Here is a 19,586-nt window from a genome sequence, read left to right on the forward strand (position 1 = left end):
TAATTGAAGATGTAGCTATTCCGTATTTGCTGGAAAAGTTATATTTTTAGTTCAAAATTAATTAATTTGGTTGAAAAATCTTTTTTTCTTGTATAAAACTTACTTTTCTACGTGCAAGTTGAACTATTCTAGTTTTGGTATATAAATTTAATTATCTTTTGACTAAAAATTTAATTCTTCTATTTTTGGTTAAAAAATAAGTTTGCGTGGAAAAACAAACTATTTTCTTAAAAATTCGTTTTTTTCGTGTTGAAACATTTATTTTTCTAACATTTTAAACCTTGTAATTTTTGTTGAGAATTGATATTTTTAGATGAAAATTCTTGTACTTTGTTGAAAACGAGTCTTCTTTTGGTAGAAAATTAATCTTTTGGGTTGAAAATTCAACTAACTATTTGGTTAACAATTCATATTTTGGTTGAAGACTTATAATTTTAATTAAAAATGTATTGCTTATAGGTTTCAAATTTACATACAAAAATTTAGAAATTGGGATATTGTAGCAAGCCTGAATAAATCGTTATTTAATGATAAACTAGTCAGCGAAAACGGTTGTCAAATAAAATGAGAAATTGAATATGGAAAAATGATATAATATTCTTTTTAGTAATTTATTTGCCTTACATTTATATTTATCTTTTTTTTCTGTAGTCGCTTCCTCAATAGGAATATATAGTTAGCTATAAATTTTGTTATTTGTCTGAAAATGCAATAACTTAGTTAAAAAGTTATCTTTTTTGGTCGAAAATTTAACTATTTCCAGTAGGCAACAAAATTAAGCATGTCCTAGAGACGTCTTTGGGACATCCCTGAGACCTCTTTTCTAACATGTCTTTTTTACATCCTCGGGATGCTCTCAAAGCGTCTAATGCCAGTACGATAAATGTCCCGAGAACGTCTATGTCTTTAAGACGTCTTTAAGTCATCTTTAGGAAATTGGACGTCTTTGAGACGTTTATTGGGCTGACATATGACATGCTAGAAACATCCCAAGCACGTTCTTGGGATTTTCATAGTCTTGTGCCCACTGGGTTGTTCGAAAATTTGTCTTTTTGGTTTGAAAATTGATCTGTCTCATTAGAAATTGCATCTTTCTTACATAAAAATGCAACTGATTGGTTAAATATTCAACAATATTGTTAAAAAGTCTTCCTTTTTGGTTCAATATTCAACTGTTTTGTTTAAAATTCTTCTTTTAAGGTAGAAAATTTCAGTATTTCGTAAAAAATGTACTAATAATTCCCCCTCTAGAAGAAAAGGGCTACGTTGCTTTTGTAGCCGGCCAATTACTGGAAATAAACCGTAGGTTATCACCCATACTTTTGAGTCCATGGCAGTGGCGTAACTTCCTTAACGCGAAACCCCGCATAGCAGGGGGGCCTCCTTCTGGCAGGATCCTCTCACGACCAGTGGCCAAATTATATTCTAATTTTATATTTTCTTGTGCATTTTTAAATAATTATTTATTTTGAATTATAGAAATTCAAAAGAATATATTAACCATTTTTTAATTATTTGAACAAATGTTATTTGTTTAAACAATTCTTTTAACAAAAATATTTTAAAATCGCAATTTATGAATGAAACCTGATATTCTATTATTATGAGGAGTAGTAAATTCTGCTGAAAGTTTTGTGGCAATGTTTATGCAATCATTTTTTCCTTCCACAATTCTTTTAAATTGAGCATGGATTGCTTACGAAAAAAATTGTTTAAACATTGACACGACGTTTTTAACCAAATGCACTACTCAAAATCATTCAAGATTATGTTTAATTCATCATTTTTAACCTAATAGTTTGCAATAGATTTCAGTGTAATTCAACGGATTTCAACCATTTTCAATTTTTTTTAAATACCTAAAACGATTTTAAAACATTACATAAGATTTCCAAAATGGTCAGAAACAAATCTCGAAGATTTGAAAACAATTTTAGGGGTAATTTGAGTTTGTTTGAAAGATATTTCTGAATTTTTTAATTTTAAAATAGATAAAGAATATTTTAATGCTTTTAAAAATTTATGAAAATTTATTTATTAAAATTTATTTAAATTTTAAAAATTTTAAAATTAATGCAGTTACAAGCAGCATTAAATAATTTAGAAAATGTGGTGCAGTTTGAATTTATAATCATGTGCACAATACTTTCTAATATACTAAACGAAGTAAATGTTACATCAAAATTACTTTAAGCAGAAAATATAGATTTAATTGGTGCACTTAAAATCTCAAACACTGCAAGGAAACATTCGAAAAAGTACAGGCTTGAGTATAAAAAGTGTAAGGAAGACGCTACACAAATATCTCAAAAATGGGGTATTGAAGCAGTCTTTGTAGAAAAACGGAAACCAAAGCGTAAGAAGCATTTTGATATTAGGAAAGAATTTTTAAAAATCAATGTCTTTAATCGCACCTTAAGATGTCTAAGGTCTAATTAGACATTGTGAATACATAGTTTATAGAGAAATTACAGATTCGATATCATGAGGATTTAACAAAAGAATTCCCCTTGCAAGTCATCAACATTATCGCATTGTTTCGCACTTTACTCATTAAATCCAGCTTCATGGAAAGCGATTTTTCAGAAGTGATCCCTTAAGAATTTATTTAAATCTACATGTTACACTATAGCAATTTGCGAAAGGATGTTCAGCGAATTAAAAATTATGAAACCCCATTTACGGAATACAATGCATTAAAAGCGATTCTTAAATCTATCTCTACTGACAATCGAACTTGACGATGCAAAATAATTTGATATCGAAATTATTATTAATAAGTTTGTCAAAATGAAAACGAGACGAATTGCAATATAGCAACGGGCAGATAATTTTGTTAACAGCGCAATAATAATTTTTAAGTCAGAACTATGTATAATTTATGGTATAAATTGTCTAAAATAAAATATAATTGGCAATATATTAAAAGAAGAACTACGTGAGATATTTTATTTTTTCAAATTTATTTTAGCTACACTTATATGATGCTTGCTTTTAAATTTTATAAGAGGAGCCCCCTAAACAATTCTGCGGTGGGGCTTACACGGTTGTAGTTACGCCACACACGACACATTTTATTTTTTTTTCAACGTTATTTTTCACGAATAAAACAAAAAGTACACGTTCTATCAAGAAATGATTCTTAACAAAGTTGTAGATTTTTTTTGGGATAACCATTTTTTACATTCATCTTTTTTCATATCCTAAATAGTTTGTCCACAAAATGGAATTTTTTATTTTCCATTATTTTTTGTGCAATCAAAATTTGAAATTTCAATTTTTTAAGAAAATCCAAAAATTTGTTATGATAACCTTGTAGGGCTTTTGAAAAGAAATCATTTTCTTTTTTTGACTTTTTGTCATATCGTGCGTTTTTCGGCTTCAAATTTTGATTTTCGGTTGATTAACCAAGTTTTGAAAACGCTATAACTCTGAGAATCTTCTTTTTATCGAAAAAAGTCATGAGGATAAATTGTTTGTTATATTTAATGCTATAAATATTCGTACATAGAATTTTCAAATTCTGAAAAAAGTGGTCTCAAAAATTTTCAAAATGCGCTCACTTTTTGAATTTTTATCAAAAATAGCTGGTTCACGAACTCGTCCTTTCTTTTAGGACCTAAAAAAGTGTGCCAAAGATGAATTTGATTCGTTCATTTTTTCGAGAGTTATCGTGTTTACGGACGGACGGACAGACAGACAGACGCCATCGTAAAAACCTGATTTTCGGATTCAGGGACTCTCGAAATGTGGAGATCCGTTGAAAAAGTGCAATGTCAAATTTCCGACAATTCTAATACTTTCTCAATCATAAATGAAGGTCCGTTAAGCTAGCATCTCCACATTCGAATTTTTGAATTTTTCATAGCTCAGAATTTTGGGCTGCAAAAAAATTTTTGGGCTCCTTTACTTTTTTCAAAAAATCAATTTTCTTGTGGAGGTGCCAGCTTACATTAGCCCAGCAACTCCACTTCTTTAAATCAATAAATAATAAAAATTCAATTACACCAGAATTTTGGGCTTTTTTTGGGCTCTTAAAATCCGCAAAAATAATTTCCCCCAAACCAACCCTTAACTTCCAAACTCAACCCCCTTCAAACAATTGAAAATTTTCAGTCATTTATTAACGGGATATTTTTGGGCTTTTTTGGGCTCCCAGAAAATACCCACTTCGATTTTTGAGCTCCAACCCTTACAGTAAAAAATTAACCCCATTGAAACACGCAGATATGAAATTGTCAAAAAATAACTTTTATTACATTTTAGAGCTTGAACAAAGTCTCTGATTTTTGGGCTCCTCGAAAATACACGCTACGATTTTTGGGCTTCAAACCTTAATGGCAAAAATCAACCCACTTAGATACTACTTTGTCAAAAAATGAATTTTTCTACACTTTTTCAATGCAAATAAAGTCTCTGATTTTTGGGATCCTCGGAAATAACCGCTACGTTTTTTGGGCTTCAACCTTTAACGTCAAAAATCAACCCCTCTCTACCACGTAAATACAACTTTGTCTGCAAATAAATTTTTGTAGCATTTTTTAATGGAAATAGAGTCTCTGATTTTTGGGCTCCTCGAAAATTCCCGCTACGATTTTTGGGCTTCAACCCTTAACGTCAAAAATCAACCCACGTGCATACTACTTTGTCAAAAAATCAATTTTTCTAGAATTTTTGAATGGTACTAGAGTCTCTGATTTTCGGGCTCCTCGAACATTTTTGAATTTTTCATAGCTCAGAATTTCGGGCTATTTTTGGGCTTTTTTTGGGCTGCAATAAAAATTTTTGGGCTCCCTTACATTTTTCAAAAAATCAGTTTTCTTGTGAAGGTGCCAGCTTACATTAACCCAGCACCTCTACTTCTTTAAATCACTAAATAATAAAAATTCAATTATACCAGAATTTTGGGCTTTTTTTGGGGTCTTAAAATCCGCAAATAAAATTTTCCCCAAACCAACCCTTAACTTCCAAAATCAAACAACTTCAGAAAATTGAAAATTTTAAGTTATTTATTAACGGGATATTTTTGGGCTTTTTTGGGCTCCCAGAAAATACCCACTTCGATTTTTGGGCTCCAACACTTACAGTAAGAAATTAACCCCATTGTAACACGCAGATATGAAATTGTGAAAAAATAACTTTTATTAAATTTTAGAGCTTGAATACAGTCTCTGATTTTTGGGCTCCTCAAAAATATCCGATATGATATTTGGGCTTTAACCCTTAACGTCAAAAATCAACCCCTCTCTACCACGTAAATACAACTTTGTCTGCAAATAAATTTTTCTAGAATTTTTCAATGGAAGTACAGTCTCTGATTCTTGAACTCCTCGAAAATATCCGATATCATTTTTGGGTTTCAACCCTTAACGTCAAAAATCAACCCCTCTCTTCCACGTAAATACAACTTTGTCTGAAAATAAATTTTTCTGGAATTTTTTAATGGAAATACAGTCTCTGATTTTTGGGCTCCTCGAAAATACCCAATAGGATTTTTGGGCTTCGACCCTTAACAAAAAAAATCAACCCCTCTCTTCCACGTAAATACAGCTTTGTCTGCAAACTAAATTTTTCTACAATTTTTCAATGGAAATGCAGTCTCTGATTTTTGGGCTCCTCGAAAATACCCGATATGATATTTTGGCTTTAACCCTTAACGTCAAAAATCAACCCCTCTCTTCCACGTAAATACAACTTTGTCTGAAAAAAAAATTTTTCTAGAATTTTTCAATGGAAGTAAAGTCTCTGATTCTTGAACTCCTCGAAAATACCCGATATCATTTTTGGGCTTCAACCCTTAACGTCAAAAATAAACCCCTCTCTTCCACGTAAATACAACTTTGTCTGAAAATAAATTTTTCTGGAATTTTTTAATGGAAATACAGTCTGATTTTTGGGCTCCTCGAAAATACATGCTACGATTTTTTGGCTTCAACCTTTAACTTCAAAAATCAACCCCTCTCTCTTTGAGTCGATTTTTGACGTTAAGGGTTGAAGCCCAAAAATCATATCGGGTATTTTAGAGGAGCCCAAAAGTCAGAGACTGTATTTCCATTGAAAAATTCTAGAAAAATTTATTTGCAGACAAAGTTGTATTTACGTGGAAGAGAGGGGTTGATTTTTGACGTTAAGGGTTGAAGCCCAAAAATCATGTCTGGTATTCTCGAGGAACCCAAAAATCAGAGACTGTATTTCCATTGAAAAATTCAAGAAAAATTTATTTTCAGACAAAGTTGTATTTACGTGGAAGAGAGGGGTTGATTTTTGACGTTAAGGGTTAATGCCCAATAATTATATCGGGTATTTTCGAAGAGCCCAAAAGTCAGAGACTGTATTTCCATTTGAAAATCATACAAAATTTATTTGCAGACAAAGTTGTATTTACGTGGAAGAGAGGGGTTGATTTTTGACGTTAAGGGTTGAAGCCCAAAAATCATATCGGGTATTTTCGAGGAGCCCAAAAATCAGAGACTGTATTTCCATTGAAACATTGTAGAAAAATTTATTTGCAGACAAAGTTGTATTTACGTGGAAGAGAGGGGTTGATTTTTGACGTCAAGGGTTGAAGCCCAAAAATTATATTGGGTATTTTCAAGGAACCCGAAAATCAGAGACTGTATGTCCATTGAAAAATTCTAATAAAAATTATTTGCAGACAAAGTTGTATTTAGGTGGATGACAGGGGTTGATTTTTGACGTTAAGGGTTGAAGCCCAAAAATCTTATCGGGTATTTTCGAGAAGCCCAGAAATCAGAGACTGTATTTCCATTGAAAAATTCTAGAAACATTTATTTGCAGACAAAGCTGTATTTACGTGGAAGAGAGGGGTTGATTTTTGACGTTAAGGGTTGATGCCCAAAAATCATATCAGATATTTTCGAGGAGCTCCAAAATCGGAGACTCTATTTCCATTAAAAAATCATACAAAATTTCTTTGTAGACAAAGTTGTATTTACGTGGTAGAGAGGGGTTGATTTTTGACGTTTAGGGTGGAAGCTAAAAATCGTATCGGGTATTTTCGAGGAGCCCAAAAATCAGAGACTGTATTTCCACTGAAAAATTCTAGAAAAATTTATTTGCAAACAAAGTTGTATTTACATAGTAGAGAGGGTTTGATTTTTGACGTTAAGGGTTGAAGCCCAAAAATCGTAGCGTGTATTTTCGAGGGGCGCAAGAATCAGATACTTTATTCAAGCTCTAAAATTTAATAAAAGTTATTTTTTGACAATTTCATATCTGCGTGTTACAATGGGGTTAATTTTTTACTGCAAGAGTTGGAGCCCAAAATTCGAAGTGGGTATTTTCGGGGAGCCCAAAAAAAGCCCAAAAATATCCCGTTAATAAATAACTGAAAATTTTCAATTTTTTGAAGGGGGTTGATTTTGGAACTTAAGGGTTGGTTTAAGGAAAATTTTTTTTGCGGATTTTAAGAGCCCAAAAAAGCCCAAAATTCTGGTGTAATTGAATTTTTATTATTTAGTGATTTAAAGAAGTGGAGGTGCTGGGTTAATGTAAGCTGGCACCTCCACAAGAAAATTGATTTTTTGAAAAAAGTAAGAGAGCCCACAAATTTTTATTGCAGCCCAAAAAAGCCCAAAAATAGCCCGAAATTCTGAGCTATGAAAAATTTAAAAATGTTCGAGGAGCCCAAAAATCAGAGACTCTATTACCATTCAAAAATTCTAGAAAAATTGATTTTTTGACAAAGTAGTATCTACGTGGGTTGATTTTTGACGTTAAGGGTTGAAGCCCAATTATTGTAGCGGGTATTTCCGAAGAGCCCAAAAATCAGAGACTCTATTTCCATTAAAAAATGCTACAAAAATTTATTTGCAGACAAAGTTGTATTTACGTGGTAGAAAGGGGTTGATTTTTGACGTTAATGGTTGAAGCCCAAAAAACGTAGCGGTTGTTTTCGAGGATCCCAAAAATCAGAGACTTTATATCCATTGAAAAAATCTAGAAAAATTCATTTTTTGACAAAGTAGTATCTACGTGGGTTGTTTTTTGTCGTTAAGGGTTGAAGCCCAAAAATCGTAGCGTGTATTTTCGAGGAGCCTAAAAATCATAGACTTTATTCAAGCTCTAAAATGTAATAAAAGTTATTTTTTGACAATTTCATATCTGCGTGTTACAAGGGGGTTAATTTTTTACTGTAAGGGTTGGAGCCCAAAAATCGAAGTGGATATTTTCTGGGAGCCCAAAAAAGCCCAAAAATATCCCGTTAATAAATAACTGAAAATTTTCAATTTTTTGAAGGGGGTTGATTTTGGAAGTTAAGGGATGGTTTGGGGAAATTTTTTTTGCAGATTTTAAGAGCCCAAAAAAAGCCCAAAAATGTGTTGTAATTGAATTTTTATTATTTAGTAATTTAAAGAAGTAGAGGTGCTGGGTTAATGCAAGCTGGCACCTCCACAAGAAAATTGATTTTTTGAAAAAAGTAAAGGAGCCCAAAAATTTTTATTGCAGCCCAAAAAAAGGCCAAAATTCTGAGCTATGAAAAATTCAAAAATTCGATTGTGGCGGTGCTAGCTTAATGTACCTCATAAATGATGAGAATGTAAAAAAATTCATATGGCTCCAAAAGTTATTTAGCAAGCATCGAACTTACAAGATATCTTTATTATCGAAGTAAGAGTTAAAAAAAATTGACAAAAAATGTAAAGGTGGATTTTTTGAGAAAATGGATTTTTCTTAATTCTGGTTTTTTTAAAAACAATGCACCAAATTATAATACGCATAACCTTTTAGAAAAAATTCTATTTGCAAATCAGAAAAATACGTATTGCCTAATTCTCTCTAAAAAACAACATATTTCGCCCTCGAGAGATTCTGAGATTTTAAGTCCCTGCCTGATTTGAAATGGATTCGGTCCGCTGAATACTTTGTACGCTTGAAGGTGTTTTATAAAGAAGCAGTCGTGAAGCATTTTAACAACAAGTTTAAAGGAATCATCTGAGATTAATATATTTTGAACCAAATGGAAATCTGGGCCATTTTTATTAAATTGCGCAAGCACACTGTTGCGCTTTATTTCGCAGACATTACTCCGCGTAATTAGCATTGCATTATACATATTTACATTACAGATATAGGGATACAATAATTTCTCCGATACTTACTTTTACTCCTTCTTTAATCTGATTCAATATTATTATTAATATTCCTCACTAATAAACTTCGTGCGTTAAAAACGTTAAACATTAAATAAACGCTTTGGCCGTGGAGTGAAGGACGCAGGGAATTTCACTACCTTCGTTACCTTCTTTTTTTTTGAATTATGAAAATGCTCTGAAACTGGTAATTTTATTTTCACAAAAAATGCAATTGGAATAAGTTTTTCATATTTTCGTGTACTATTAATTGAAGTACATCGAATTTGCAAATATTGAAAAAAGTAGCCTCGAAAATTTGGAAAATGCTCCAGCGACAACGATAGCAGACACCGAGCAAACATGGTTACAAACCAGGTATGTATCTCTCTAGAACACAAAAGAACGTGTTCTAGAACAGGTTAGTAACAGGTTACGAACATGCGAATAACTATGTCATCCCCCATACATTAGAACAATGCTGTAACAGTTCTAGAACGCTGTGACATACGAACTGTAACATTTCTAGAACTCGCTTACCAGTGTTATGTAACAATTCTGTAACAGATCTAGAACGCTGTGACAACCGATCTGTAACATTTCTAAAACAATTCTAGAACTCAATTAAAAATGTTCTATAATAAATCTGTAAAAGATCTAGAATGCTGCGACAACCGATCTGTAACATTTCTAGAACAATTCAAGAACTCAATTACAAATGTTATATAATAAATCTGTAACAGATCTGGAACGCTGTGACAACCGATCTGTAACATTTCTAGAACAATTCTAGAACTTTCGTACGCTGCGTTGTAAAAAATCGAGGGCAATTCTATAACAGTTCTATAAAAATTCTATAACAGTTCTAGAGAATAAAACAGTGGTTATAAAAACATATCCAGTATCGTTTACTTATCGCGAATTAGGTAGGCAAGAAATACAAGAAATGTTAAAAAAACGGCATCATCAAACAGTCGACTAGTCCTTATTGCAACCTACTAAGAATTGTCATTCATAAAGATAAGAGGATTAGAGTGTGTTTAGATGAGCGCTTCGTTAATTAAATCATTGACATCGATAAGCTAGACCGTAGTGCAATTGGATGAGCATCGCCCTGGAGGAATCATCTTGTTGATCACGGTAGCGTCTAAGCCAAGCAAGTATATTTTCGCCGCCTCGGCTCCTCTCTTAAACACTCGACCCTTCATTTCAATTGCGCGAAAGGCAAATCGCGGCGCTCCCTGGCGCACTGCGGCCGAAACACGGCCCAAGGCTGCAAGATTCAAATCTTCAAATAATAAGCCACATTTTTTGGTGGCAAAACGCTTACCCCTGAATCATGAGTTATCATTTATACCATCATGAGTGTTAGACACATGAATGTACGAACTTCTTTATTAAAGCTAGGATAAAAGAATTATTTAACATAATACGTTATAGTAAATAATGTACGATATCAGAATTTGATTAAGTTTCCATGAAGGTTTAGAATAAGTCAGTGTTTTTCGTCAGAAATTGCTATTTTAAAATTTTTGTAAATTATATTTTGAAGAAGAACTTAGACATCAAATAAGATCAAAAACTGTTGCATAATTGACACGCTGATAGCAAAAAAGAACTAAAAAAACTTACGCAAAGAGAAGTAAAAACACACGAGAGCAAAAACGACCTAAGAATAGGCGAGAGGTAAAACGACACAAGAATGAAGGAAGAAGGTTTCTCCCAATTTGCTGATGCGAAGACCAGCCTCGTATAAAGACGAAAATGAGCGAACACGGACCCGAGCTAACCAGACTTTTCGAATGACGATCTTATCAGCTGCTCCTCAAATTTCCTCTGTTTTTAAAATCCTGAATTACCATAGAATCATTCGATTTATTGCGAAGAGGAAAGCAGCATTTAATGTATGTAAGTATATATAGGCGGCAAGATTTCAGGACCTAAAATGTTTCAAATTTTTTGCTGCATATCTTAGTCATACAATTAGTACAAAATTAGTTTTTAACAAATAAACAAAGAATTTCTACAAACTTGCTCAAATTTCAACTTCTGAAACGAATTTTAAGCCAAAACAATAAGTATTAAAAGAAAACTGGACTAGTTAAATTTTTGGATAGAAATTGGATTTTCATTATAGTAGTTCAATTTTCAACCAAAGAAATTATTTTTTAAGCAAAAAAGAATCAATTTTAACCAAAAATAGAACAGTTAAATTTTAAATTCAAGGAATTAATTTTAAATTTAAAAAGAATCGAATTTACAACAAAATAGTGAAATTTTCCAACAAAGAAATAACTTTACGAACAAAAAGACTAATGTCCTTCCAAAAAAGACGAGTTTTTTACCAAATAAATGGATTTTCAACCACATAATTGCATTTTTTACTAAAAAAATAAAAATTGAACAAAAAATATAATAGTTACATGTTCAGTAAAAAAGAATTATTGCCCAAAAAAAACAAAGTTTAAACAAAATATTTAACTTTTTAAGCAAAAAATTGAATTTGAAAACAAATAATTCAATTTTTAAACCAATAATTTTCTATCTTGAACAAAAATTAAAAATTTTTAAAATCAATCTTAAAAAAAAAAAATTTTAACAACATAGATAAATTTTTAATTAAATACCGTTATATTATCAGAAAAAAATGTACAACAACAAACATTTTGCTAAGCAAAATAGTTTAATTTTCAATAAAATACATGGACTTTCAACCATTCAAATGTATTTTCTACTAAAATGATACATTTTTAACGGAAAATGGAATGGAAAATGTAATGAATGGAATGGTGGTCGTGGGGGCTAAAAGGCAGGCTTTAGATTCCCGCCTCGCACTCGCGAAGAGCCTCGGCGGCCCATGCGGAGAGAACTAGTCTAGCAAGGGAGTTGTTTATCTCCGGACAGTCGCGGGACCAGTACCTCTAGATAAACAGGTTTTCTCTAAGTACTTAAAGATGTTGCTCTTGGTGGTTGGGAAGCCACATTAAACTGAGTTCCCCCTCCCACCGTCACGTAAGTATGTGGGGAGTACGTAAAGGAATAGAATATGAACTTTTGACCAAAAAAGGTCAATTTTCAAGCAAAACAAAATTTAACACAATAGTTCAATCTTCAACGATAAAATATATCAATTTTCAACTAGAAAATATAAAATTTTAATAAAAATTATACAATTAAATTTTCAATTTAAAAAAATGTTTTTTTTTCACCAAAAAAGAATAGAATTTTCAATAGAAGAGTCAAATGATCAACCAAAAAAATGAATTTTTAACCAAAATAGATGAATTTTCAAACAAGAGGAATAATTTTCTACTAAAAAAGAAGAATTTTCGACTGAAAAAGATAAATTGTAAAAAATAATGATTGAACCGAAAATGTAACAGTTACATTTTTAGTTAAAAAAATTTTAATTTCTGACAGAAATAATGAATTTTCAACTGAAAAATATAATTTTTAACAAAACAACAAACATTTAAATCTTAAATTGGAAAATTTTATTTCGAACAAAAATAAAGCAATCGAATTTACAACAGAATAGTCAGATTTTTAAATAAAGAAATAAATGCACAAGCAACAAGAATAATATTCCACCAAAGAGATACATTCTTAACCATATACATAGTTGAATTTGATTTAAAAAAGATACATTTGTAATAAAAAATGGAAATGGATAAATGGAGTTCTATTGCAACCAAGAAACAAAGAATTTTTACTCAAGAAAAGTAATTTTCAAACAAATAGTTTTCTGAAAAAAGAGGAAATTTCAAAAAAATTAATTTGCTAAAAAAAACGAATTATCCATAAAAAGGTGAATTTTCAACCATGAATGCTATAGTAACATTTTCAATTTAAAAAATAAAGAATAAAAAAGACGAATTTACTACAAACAAATTTAACCAGGGAGTTGAACCTTTTTTGTTGTAAATTCGATTTTTTTTCTTATTAAAAATTAATTTTTTGATCTCAAAATTTAACTGTCTCATTTTTGGTTAGAAATTAATCTTTTTTACTTAAAAGTTCTTCTTTATTCATAAAGTATCCCCTAAGGGTTTACATGTCTCCCATTCCTTATAATCTTTCCGTTTATACCTGTATTTTTTACAATCTCATCCTTTCTATATATACAATTATTGACAACTATTTACATAAAGTCTTATATCTAGTTCCTTATTTCTATTTCCTGCGATAGCGCAATTTAGGACTTATTAGCAAAAGAGTAAGCGTGAATGAAAGCGAGAGTGCAAGCGAAAGAGAGAGCATGAGAACGCAAACGCATCTTATAGCGTCTTCGATTATCCTGTACTGGTGTAGAGCAAGAGCACTCCGATCGCTCCATCTTACTTCTTCTTACTTCTTCCTTCTCACTCCGACCTGCGTCAGTGCAGATCGGAGTGCACCAGTGCAGGTTAACCGAATACGCTATTAGTCTACTTAACTTTTACTTTACCATTACTTACAATTTTCACGCTTCTAATCTAAGTGACTTCCGTTTCCTTTTTCTTTCACTTTTTTATACCTCCATTTACGTTTTTCTTGTGCATTCTTTCATTCTCTCTCATTCGCTCCTCTAGCACTCTCCAACTCCTTCATCCACTCGTCTCCTAATCAATCTTCCCCTAGAATCTTAACCACATTTTCTTGCCAGCTTCCTTTATCTTTCATTCCTCTCCAACATCCTTCCCATACATGCTCCCATGTTTCCTCCTCCAATTCACATATTCTACACTTTCCGTTCTCTTCTTTTTCCCAGTACATCCCCTCCCTTACCTCGTTTCCCAATCTAAACCTTGCTATTCTGGTCCACCTTCTCTCTCCCTATCCCTTTTCTAAATACTTTGGCACCCCTTCCTTTTTTATTATCTTATACCATTTATTATATTTTGATTCCTCAATCACCTCCATCTTTCTATTAATTGTCTTTCCCTGTCCCGTTTTTTAAATTCAGCATAGTTTACTCCAGTCCCGTCTTCCATTTCTCTATCAATAAAGAACTCCCTTCTTTCTTCTTCTCATCTCGTTAATTCGATCGCCCTCCCTCTCCTCTCTTCTACCTCCATCAAACACTGTCTCGCCAACTCCCCTCCCTTTCCGTCCCTCAGCATCGTCTCAAATTTCCATGCCCTCTTTCCTGCTCTAATACTTAACTTATCCCTTTGCGCTTCTTCTCTCACCATATATTCTGGCGTCCTCCTGCCTACCCCTAGTGTCCACCTTATATACCTTTCTTGTAAGCTCTCAATATCTTTTCTTTCTTTCCATTCCCATTTCTCTGCTCCATAATATAATACCGGCCATACCAGCGTATCAAATAACCACATTTTTCTTCTCCAATTTTTTTGAACCTTTTTTTTTCTATCCCCAATATCTGTTGCATTACCTCTGCTGCTTTTTTTATCCTTTCTCTTATATGAGCTGTATGATCTCCATTCGTTTGCAAGATATATCCCAAATATTTATACTCTTTGACTTCTTCTAACTTTATGCCTTTCCATCTCCCTGTCCATTCTTTCTTCCTTCCCCCTCCTTTTCTAAACCTCATTATCTTTGTCTTTTCTACATTTACATTCAGTTTTTTCCCATCTAAATATTTCTCTAATCCTGTGATTAATCCCGCCATCCCTTCTTCATCCTCTGCCATCAACACTATGTCGTCTTCATATGCCAGTGTATATATATTTTCCTTCCCTATCCTAACTCCTCCCCAACCCTTTCTCCTCATTTCTTCTTCCAAATCTGATATTAATAAATTAAATAAAAGTGGGCTCAGAGGTCACCCTTGTCTCACACCTCTCACCAACCAGAAAGTATCTCCTACTTGCTCTCCTACCTTTACCCTGATTTTTGTCTCTCTAAAAAATTTCTGATACTCTCTTTATTAATCCCTCTCTTATCCCCTTCTTTATCATAACTTTTTCTATTTCTTCTCGGTCTAATGAGTCAAACGCCGCCTTTAAGTCCACGAACATTGCTATCATTGGCCCTTTTTCCCTTTTAGTTCTATTATTTACTAGATAGTTTAGAACCTACATGTTGTCCATTACCCCTATTCCTCTTCTAAACCCTGTCTGATTCGGTAACTCGATCTTTTTTCCTTCAACTTCTATCTTCAATCTCTCCGACAAAATAGTTACATATACTTTATACAGTGTTGGCATCAAGGTCACCCCCCTATAATCTTTAACCTCCTCTCCTTTGCCTTTCTTTACTATTGGTATAACGACTCCTTTTTTCCGTAACTCTGGCCACCCCTCTCCTCTCCATACTCTATTACACATTATCCATGCCCATTCCTCTAGTTCCTACCCTCGATATTTCATTCCCTTCCTTCTCTGTCTCCTGTTCTCGCATTGAAATCCCCACCTGTAATCATCCTAATCTCTTCTTTATTTTCTTAAATCATTTCTTTAATCTCCTCTGCTTTTTCCTGCATATCACAGTTCACATAAATCCCCACTACCTTCCCTTCTCTCCTCCCTTCATTGCTTCCTCTACTGTTACCCCTTCTTTTTGTTCATTCCTGTCTTTCTTATCTTTCCCTGTTATACATTCATTCCTTACTCCCATCACCATTCCTCCCATTGCTCTGCCCTTTTAATTCTTCCTCTTTGTTATTTGCACTTGCCATTTGTAACTCCCTATCCTTTCTCTCCAATCCTGCTATATTCCAGTAACAAATCTTCCATTCTCCCCTACTTTCGTTTCTCATATTTTTTTTCCTATTTCTTATTTTCCTATCTCCCGTTCCTTCCTGTTCTAGTTTCTCTGCAACTCATTTCTTACTTTCTGTTCCTTTTTTTCATCCCAATCCCACCATACTCCATCTATTTGAATTCTCCCATACTTAACCCATGTTCTCTTTCCCTTTTGCCTTTCCTTTTCCGCTATTTTCCTTAATTTATACTGCATCTTCCTTTCTACCCATGTCAAATCATCCTCTATTCTCTCTGGACTACCATATAATAACCTCTTCTTTGTCATGACTTCGCTCTTATGTTCCCATTTCTTTAGTTCCACCAGTAACATTATATCCCCTTTTCGCACCTCCCTTCCTACATTTCGCATTGCCTCTATCTCTACCTCAGCATCAATCCTTTTTAGTTCTTCGTTCACCCCTTCTTTCAGCTCCTTCCCCTCTAATCTTATACCCTTTAGCGCTATGTTTAACTTTCTGTCTTTCCTCTCTTTCCTTTCTATTCTTTATTCTATTTTTCTCAGCCTTTCCATCTCCTTATTCCCACTCTCGCCCCCACCACAATCCCCGTTCGAGCTTTCAAGTTTCTTCATCCTACCTCTCATCTCCTCTACCTTTGTATTATTAACTTCTTTCTGCTTCTCTGGTTTTTGCTCCAATGACTGCATTCTCTTTTCTAACTTTTACCTGATTTCTTCCCATTTTTTTTAGTTCTTTTTCAACTTCAGCCATTTCCCGCCTAATTTCCTTCTTTAATTCCTCTCCCCTTTCCTTCTGCTTTTCTTCATAAATCCCCATTACCTCTTTCATCACTTCTCGAATTTCCTTTAGTCTTTCCTCTTTCATCGACACTTCACCGCCCTTTGTGCCACCACATTTCATTGTCGCGATTACCGGAAAGTATTCTGAGCCGATCACGTTGCCCACTTCCATTCTGACCATTATCCTCCTTAATCATTTTTCTGCCAGAATGTAATCTATTACGGTGTGTCCTGTACCCGCGTACGTATGTTCACCTTCTATATCTCATCTTGTTTTGCCGTTAGAAATTAACCATCCCGCCTATCCCAGTATGTGCAGTAGCCTCCTACCCTCCCGATACATTTCCTTTTGTGTCGATTGTCTTACAAACACCTCCTTTTCTCTATCCCATACCATATCGTTACTATTCTTTTCAATCATTTTCACTCTTTCTCATCCACCCACCTCTCACTCATCATTATCACATCCCATTTCTGCACTTCTCCCCCAAAGTCCTTTTTCCTTGTGTTTTTTTTTAGTTCTGACACGTTCCGGAACACTACTTGCACGTCGCTCTTTTTGTGCTTATCTCCTTTATTTCTTTCCTTCAGTTCCTCTTGCCATTGTACCCCCCCCCCCCCACCATCGTGAACCTTGCATTACCCTTTTCGTGCTCTTTGTCTCTTTTATTCACTATCCGTTCCCTACCCTCCTTTAGTTCTTCTACTCCATCGTCCTAAACACATATCGCTCCGTTGACCCATATCCTATCTCTGCCAATTCTTACCCTATTACCTTTACACCTCTCAGTGCATCCCTTTCGCTCAATTAGCCACTTTCTTCTCCTTTCCCGCCACGTCAGATCTTCTTCTATTCTTTCATTTTTTCCTTTCAACAACTTCTTTTTCTTCATAACTCCATATTTGTCTTGCACACTCCACAAGTTTCAAACCCTTCACTATTATGTTCTTTTCCTTTTTGCTCTCTCTTCCCCTTCCATTCTTCTTTCAACCTCAATCAGTTTCAAGCGTCACCTTTCATTTTGCTCATCGTTGACCACCTCACATTCTCTCACTTCTTCCATACTTCCTTTCTCTCCTACCTTAGACTCATTCCTCAGTTCTAATTTGCTCACTCTCTCTCTCTCTCTCTCTTCTAACAGTTTCATGTCCTTTTTTCTAACATCTTCATTCTCTCTCTGCCTATTTTCTATACTTTACAATTTATTCCACACCTTTCCTTTCTCTCCTTTCCATAATTGATCCCATTCTTCCCACTTTTATCTCACTTTTCTCACCTCGTCTTTCACCTCTTCCCCTTGCCTCTTCATATCAGTCAGTCTTCCGCATGTCTCATCTAATCTTCCGCAAGTCTCCTCTTTAAATCCTTTTATAAGGGCTTCTAACTTTACGAACATATCCCCTTCATCCCTATTTCTCTCCGGCGTTCTTTTTTTTTGCCTTTACCTTTTTTCAAGTCATTGACCCTCTCCGCTTCTTTGCCCACCCGCTCTCTTTTCTTTTATCATTCCCCGTATTTTCCCCTTTGCTATTGACGCTCTCACTGCTAATTGCTCTCGCCGACTGTTTCCACCTGTTCAACAAATCCCACGACACCGAGCTTCCCAATTTCTATCCAAGCCTTTCCAAATTAGCGGGCCTCCCGCGTCTATGTCCCCTTCCTAGTCTTGATTCTGCGGATTCTGCCGTTGCTACGGGACGAAAAAGCGTAGTAAACGTCTCATCTGCACTTCCGTCACTGCTTGCCCCGCCTACGCTGCTACCTTCTCTCTCCTTGCTATCACTATCCCTATTTGTTTCACTCTTCTAATTCAACTCACTTTGCCTTCTTCCGAAATTACGTTGTGGACTGCGCATAATGGTCATGACTCTACCCTGTTAACTGACCTTTAGCCTCACCTTCTTCTCCTCCTCTGTCACTTTCTATCCTCTGCAGAATTTTAAAACCTTTTTCTAAAAATTTGCCCTCCTATACTGATTTTTTTTGACAATTTGTATCTATTTAAATCCTTCTCCATTCTTACCGTTAGAATCCTACTCCTGGCAAGAAACACAGTATATAACCCAAGCTAAGCTAACCTAAAAATTAACTTTCGTCAATTTCTTTATTTTCCGTTTAAATTTTCACTTTTCATCACTCCCTTAATTCACACTTGAACTTTAAACTCAGCACTCTTACTCACCACACCCTCACCGTACTCACTCAACTTTTCACTTCCCCTCAGCCAAAAAATGATCGCACACGAAAAACACCGTGTGTCCTCTATCGGTACAGGAAACGGAAGCCTTCATCTATTTTATTCAAAAATTCACGCCGGGTTGAAAATTCGTATTTTTCAGGTAGATAATTAATTTTTGTAACCTTTTGTAACTTTACACAGAATTTGGAGAAAAATTAACCACATGAAGAGAAATTTGCTTAGCTTTGGCATAATTTAAATTAAGAGATCCTAATCAGTCATGAAGAAATAGGAGTATGAAAACTTTTGACCAGCATTGTATGTTTTAAATACACGGTATGTCGTTGAATTTTATATAAAGCCGGTCAAAATATGCAGCATTAAAATCATTAAATTATTTATTCATTTATCAACTTACCTTGATTATCAAATACTGTCAAATAAACTTCCATCGTCACTGTCCTCGAAAAATGCTCCTCTTCAGAATCCGACAAAGATGCTGCCACATCTTTCGCATTTCGGAGATTATAAACCCGGGCACTCATCCTGAAACATAAATTATTAAATAATAATTGTAAATTGATTATTATTTGAAATGAATTACAAACATATACAGTACAAGTCTAATAACTTGCCGTCCAATAAGTGTACAATCCCCTTAAAACGTCACCTCACGTACAGCACGCACACTAATTGTGGTTCTCCCACTACGTGTGCTATTTTGCTAATGATCTGCGCCCATGATTTATGCATGCGCGCACGTAATACGAGGGTAGTTCAATAAGTCCTTAGAATGAAGTATAAAAACAATTTTTTTTGGGTAAATTTTTTTTTATTTTTCAACATAATCTCCTTGGAGCTC

The 19,586-nt window shown here is 34.0% G+C and overlaps 2 protein-coding genes across 2 annotated transcripts in view; one reads left to right on the forward strand and one right to left on the reverse strand.

Moving 5' to 3' along the window:
* The window catches only part of LOC117181674, a 127,972-nt gene that overhangs the window by 92,787 nt on the left and 15,599 nt on the right, over positions 1–19,586 (reverse strand). Inside the window, exon 2 of the mRNA XM_033374583.1 lies at positions 19,143–19,270. Within this exon, the coding sequence (XP_033230474.1) occupies positions 19,143–19,269 (127 nt within the window). The 5' untranslated portion in view covers position 19,270. The remainder of the gene's footprint in view (positions 1–19,142; positions 19,271–19,586) is intronic.
* Positions 1–19,586, forward strand: part of LOC117181673 (transmembrane inner ear expressed protein) — a 269,684-nt gene that overhangs the window by 91,661 nt on the left and 158,437 nt on the right. The gene's annotated exons all lie outside the window — the stretch shown is intronic.

This window comes from Belonocnema kinseyi, chromosome 10, assembly GCF_010883055.1.
Source record: "Belonocnema kinseyi isolate 2016_QV_RU_SX_M_011 chromosome 10, B_treatae_v1, whole genome shotgun sequence".
In the NCBI taxonomy this organism is placed as follows: domain Eukaryota; kingdom Metazoa; phylum Arthropoda; class Insecta; order Hymenoptera; family Cynipidae; genus Belonocnema; species Belonocnema kinseyi.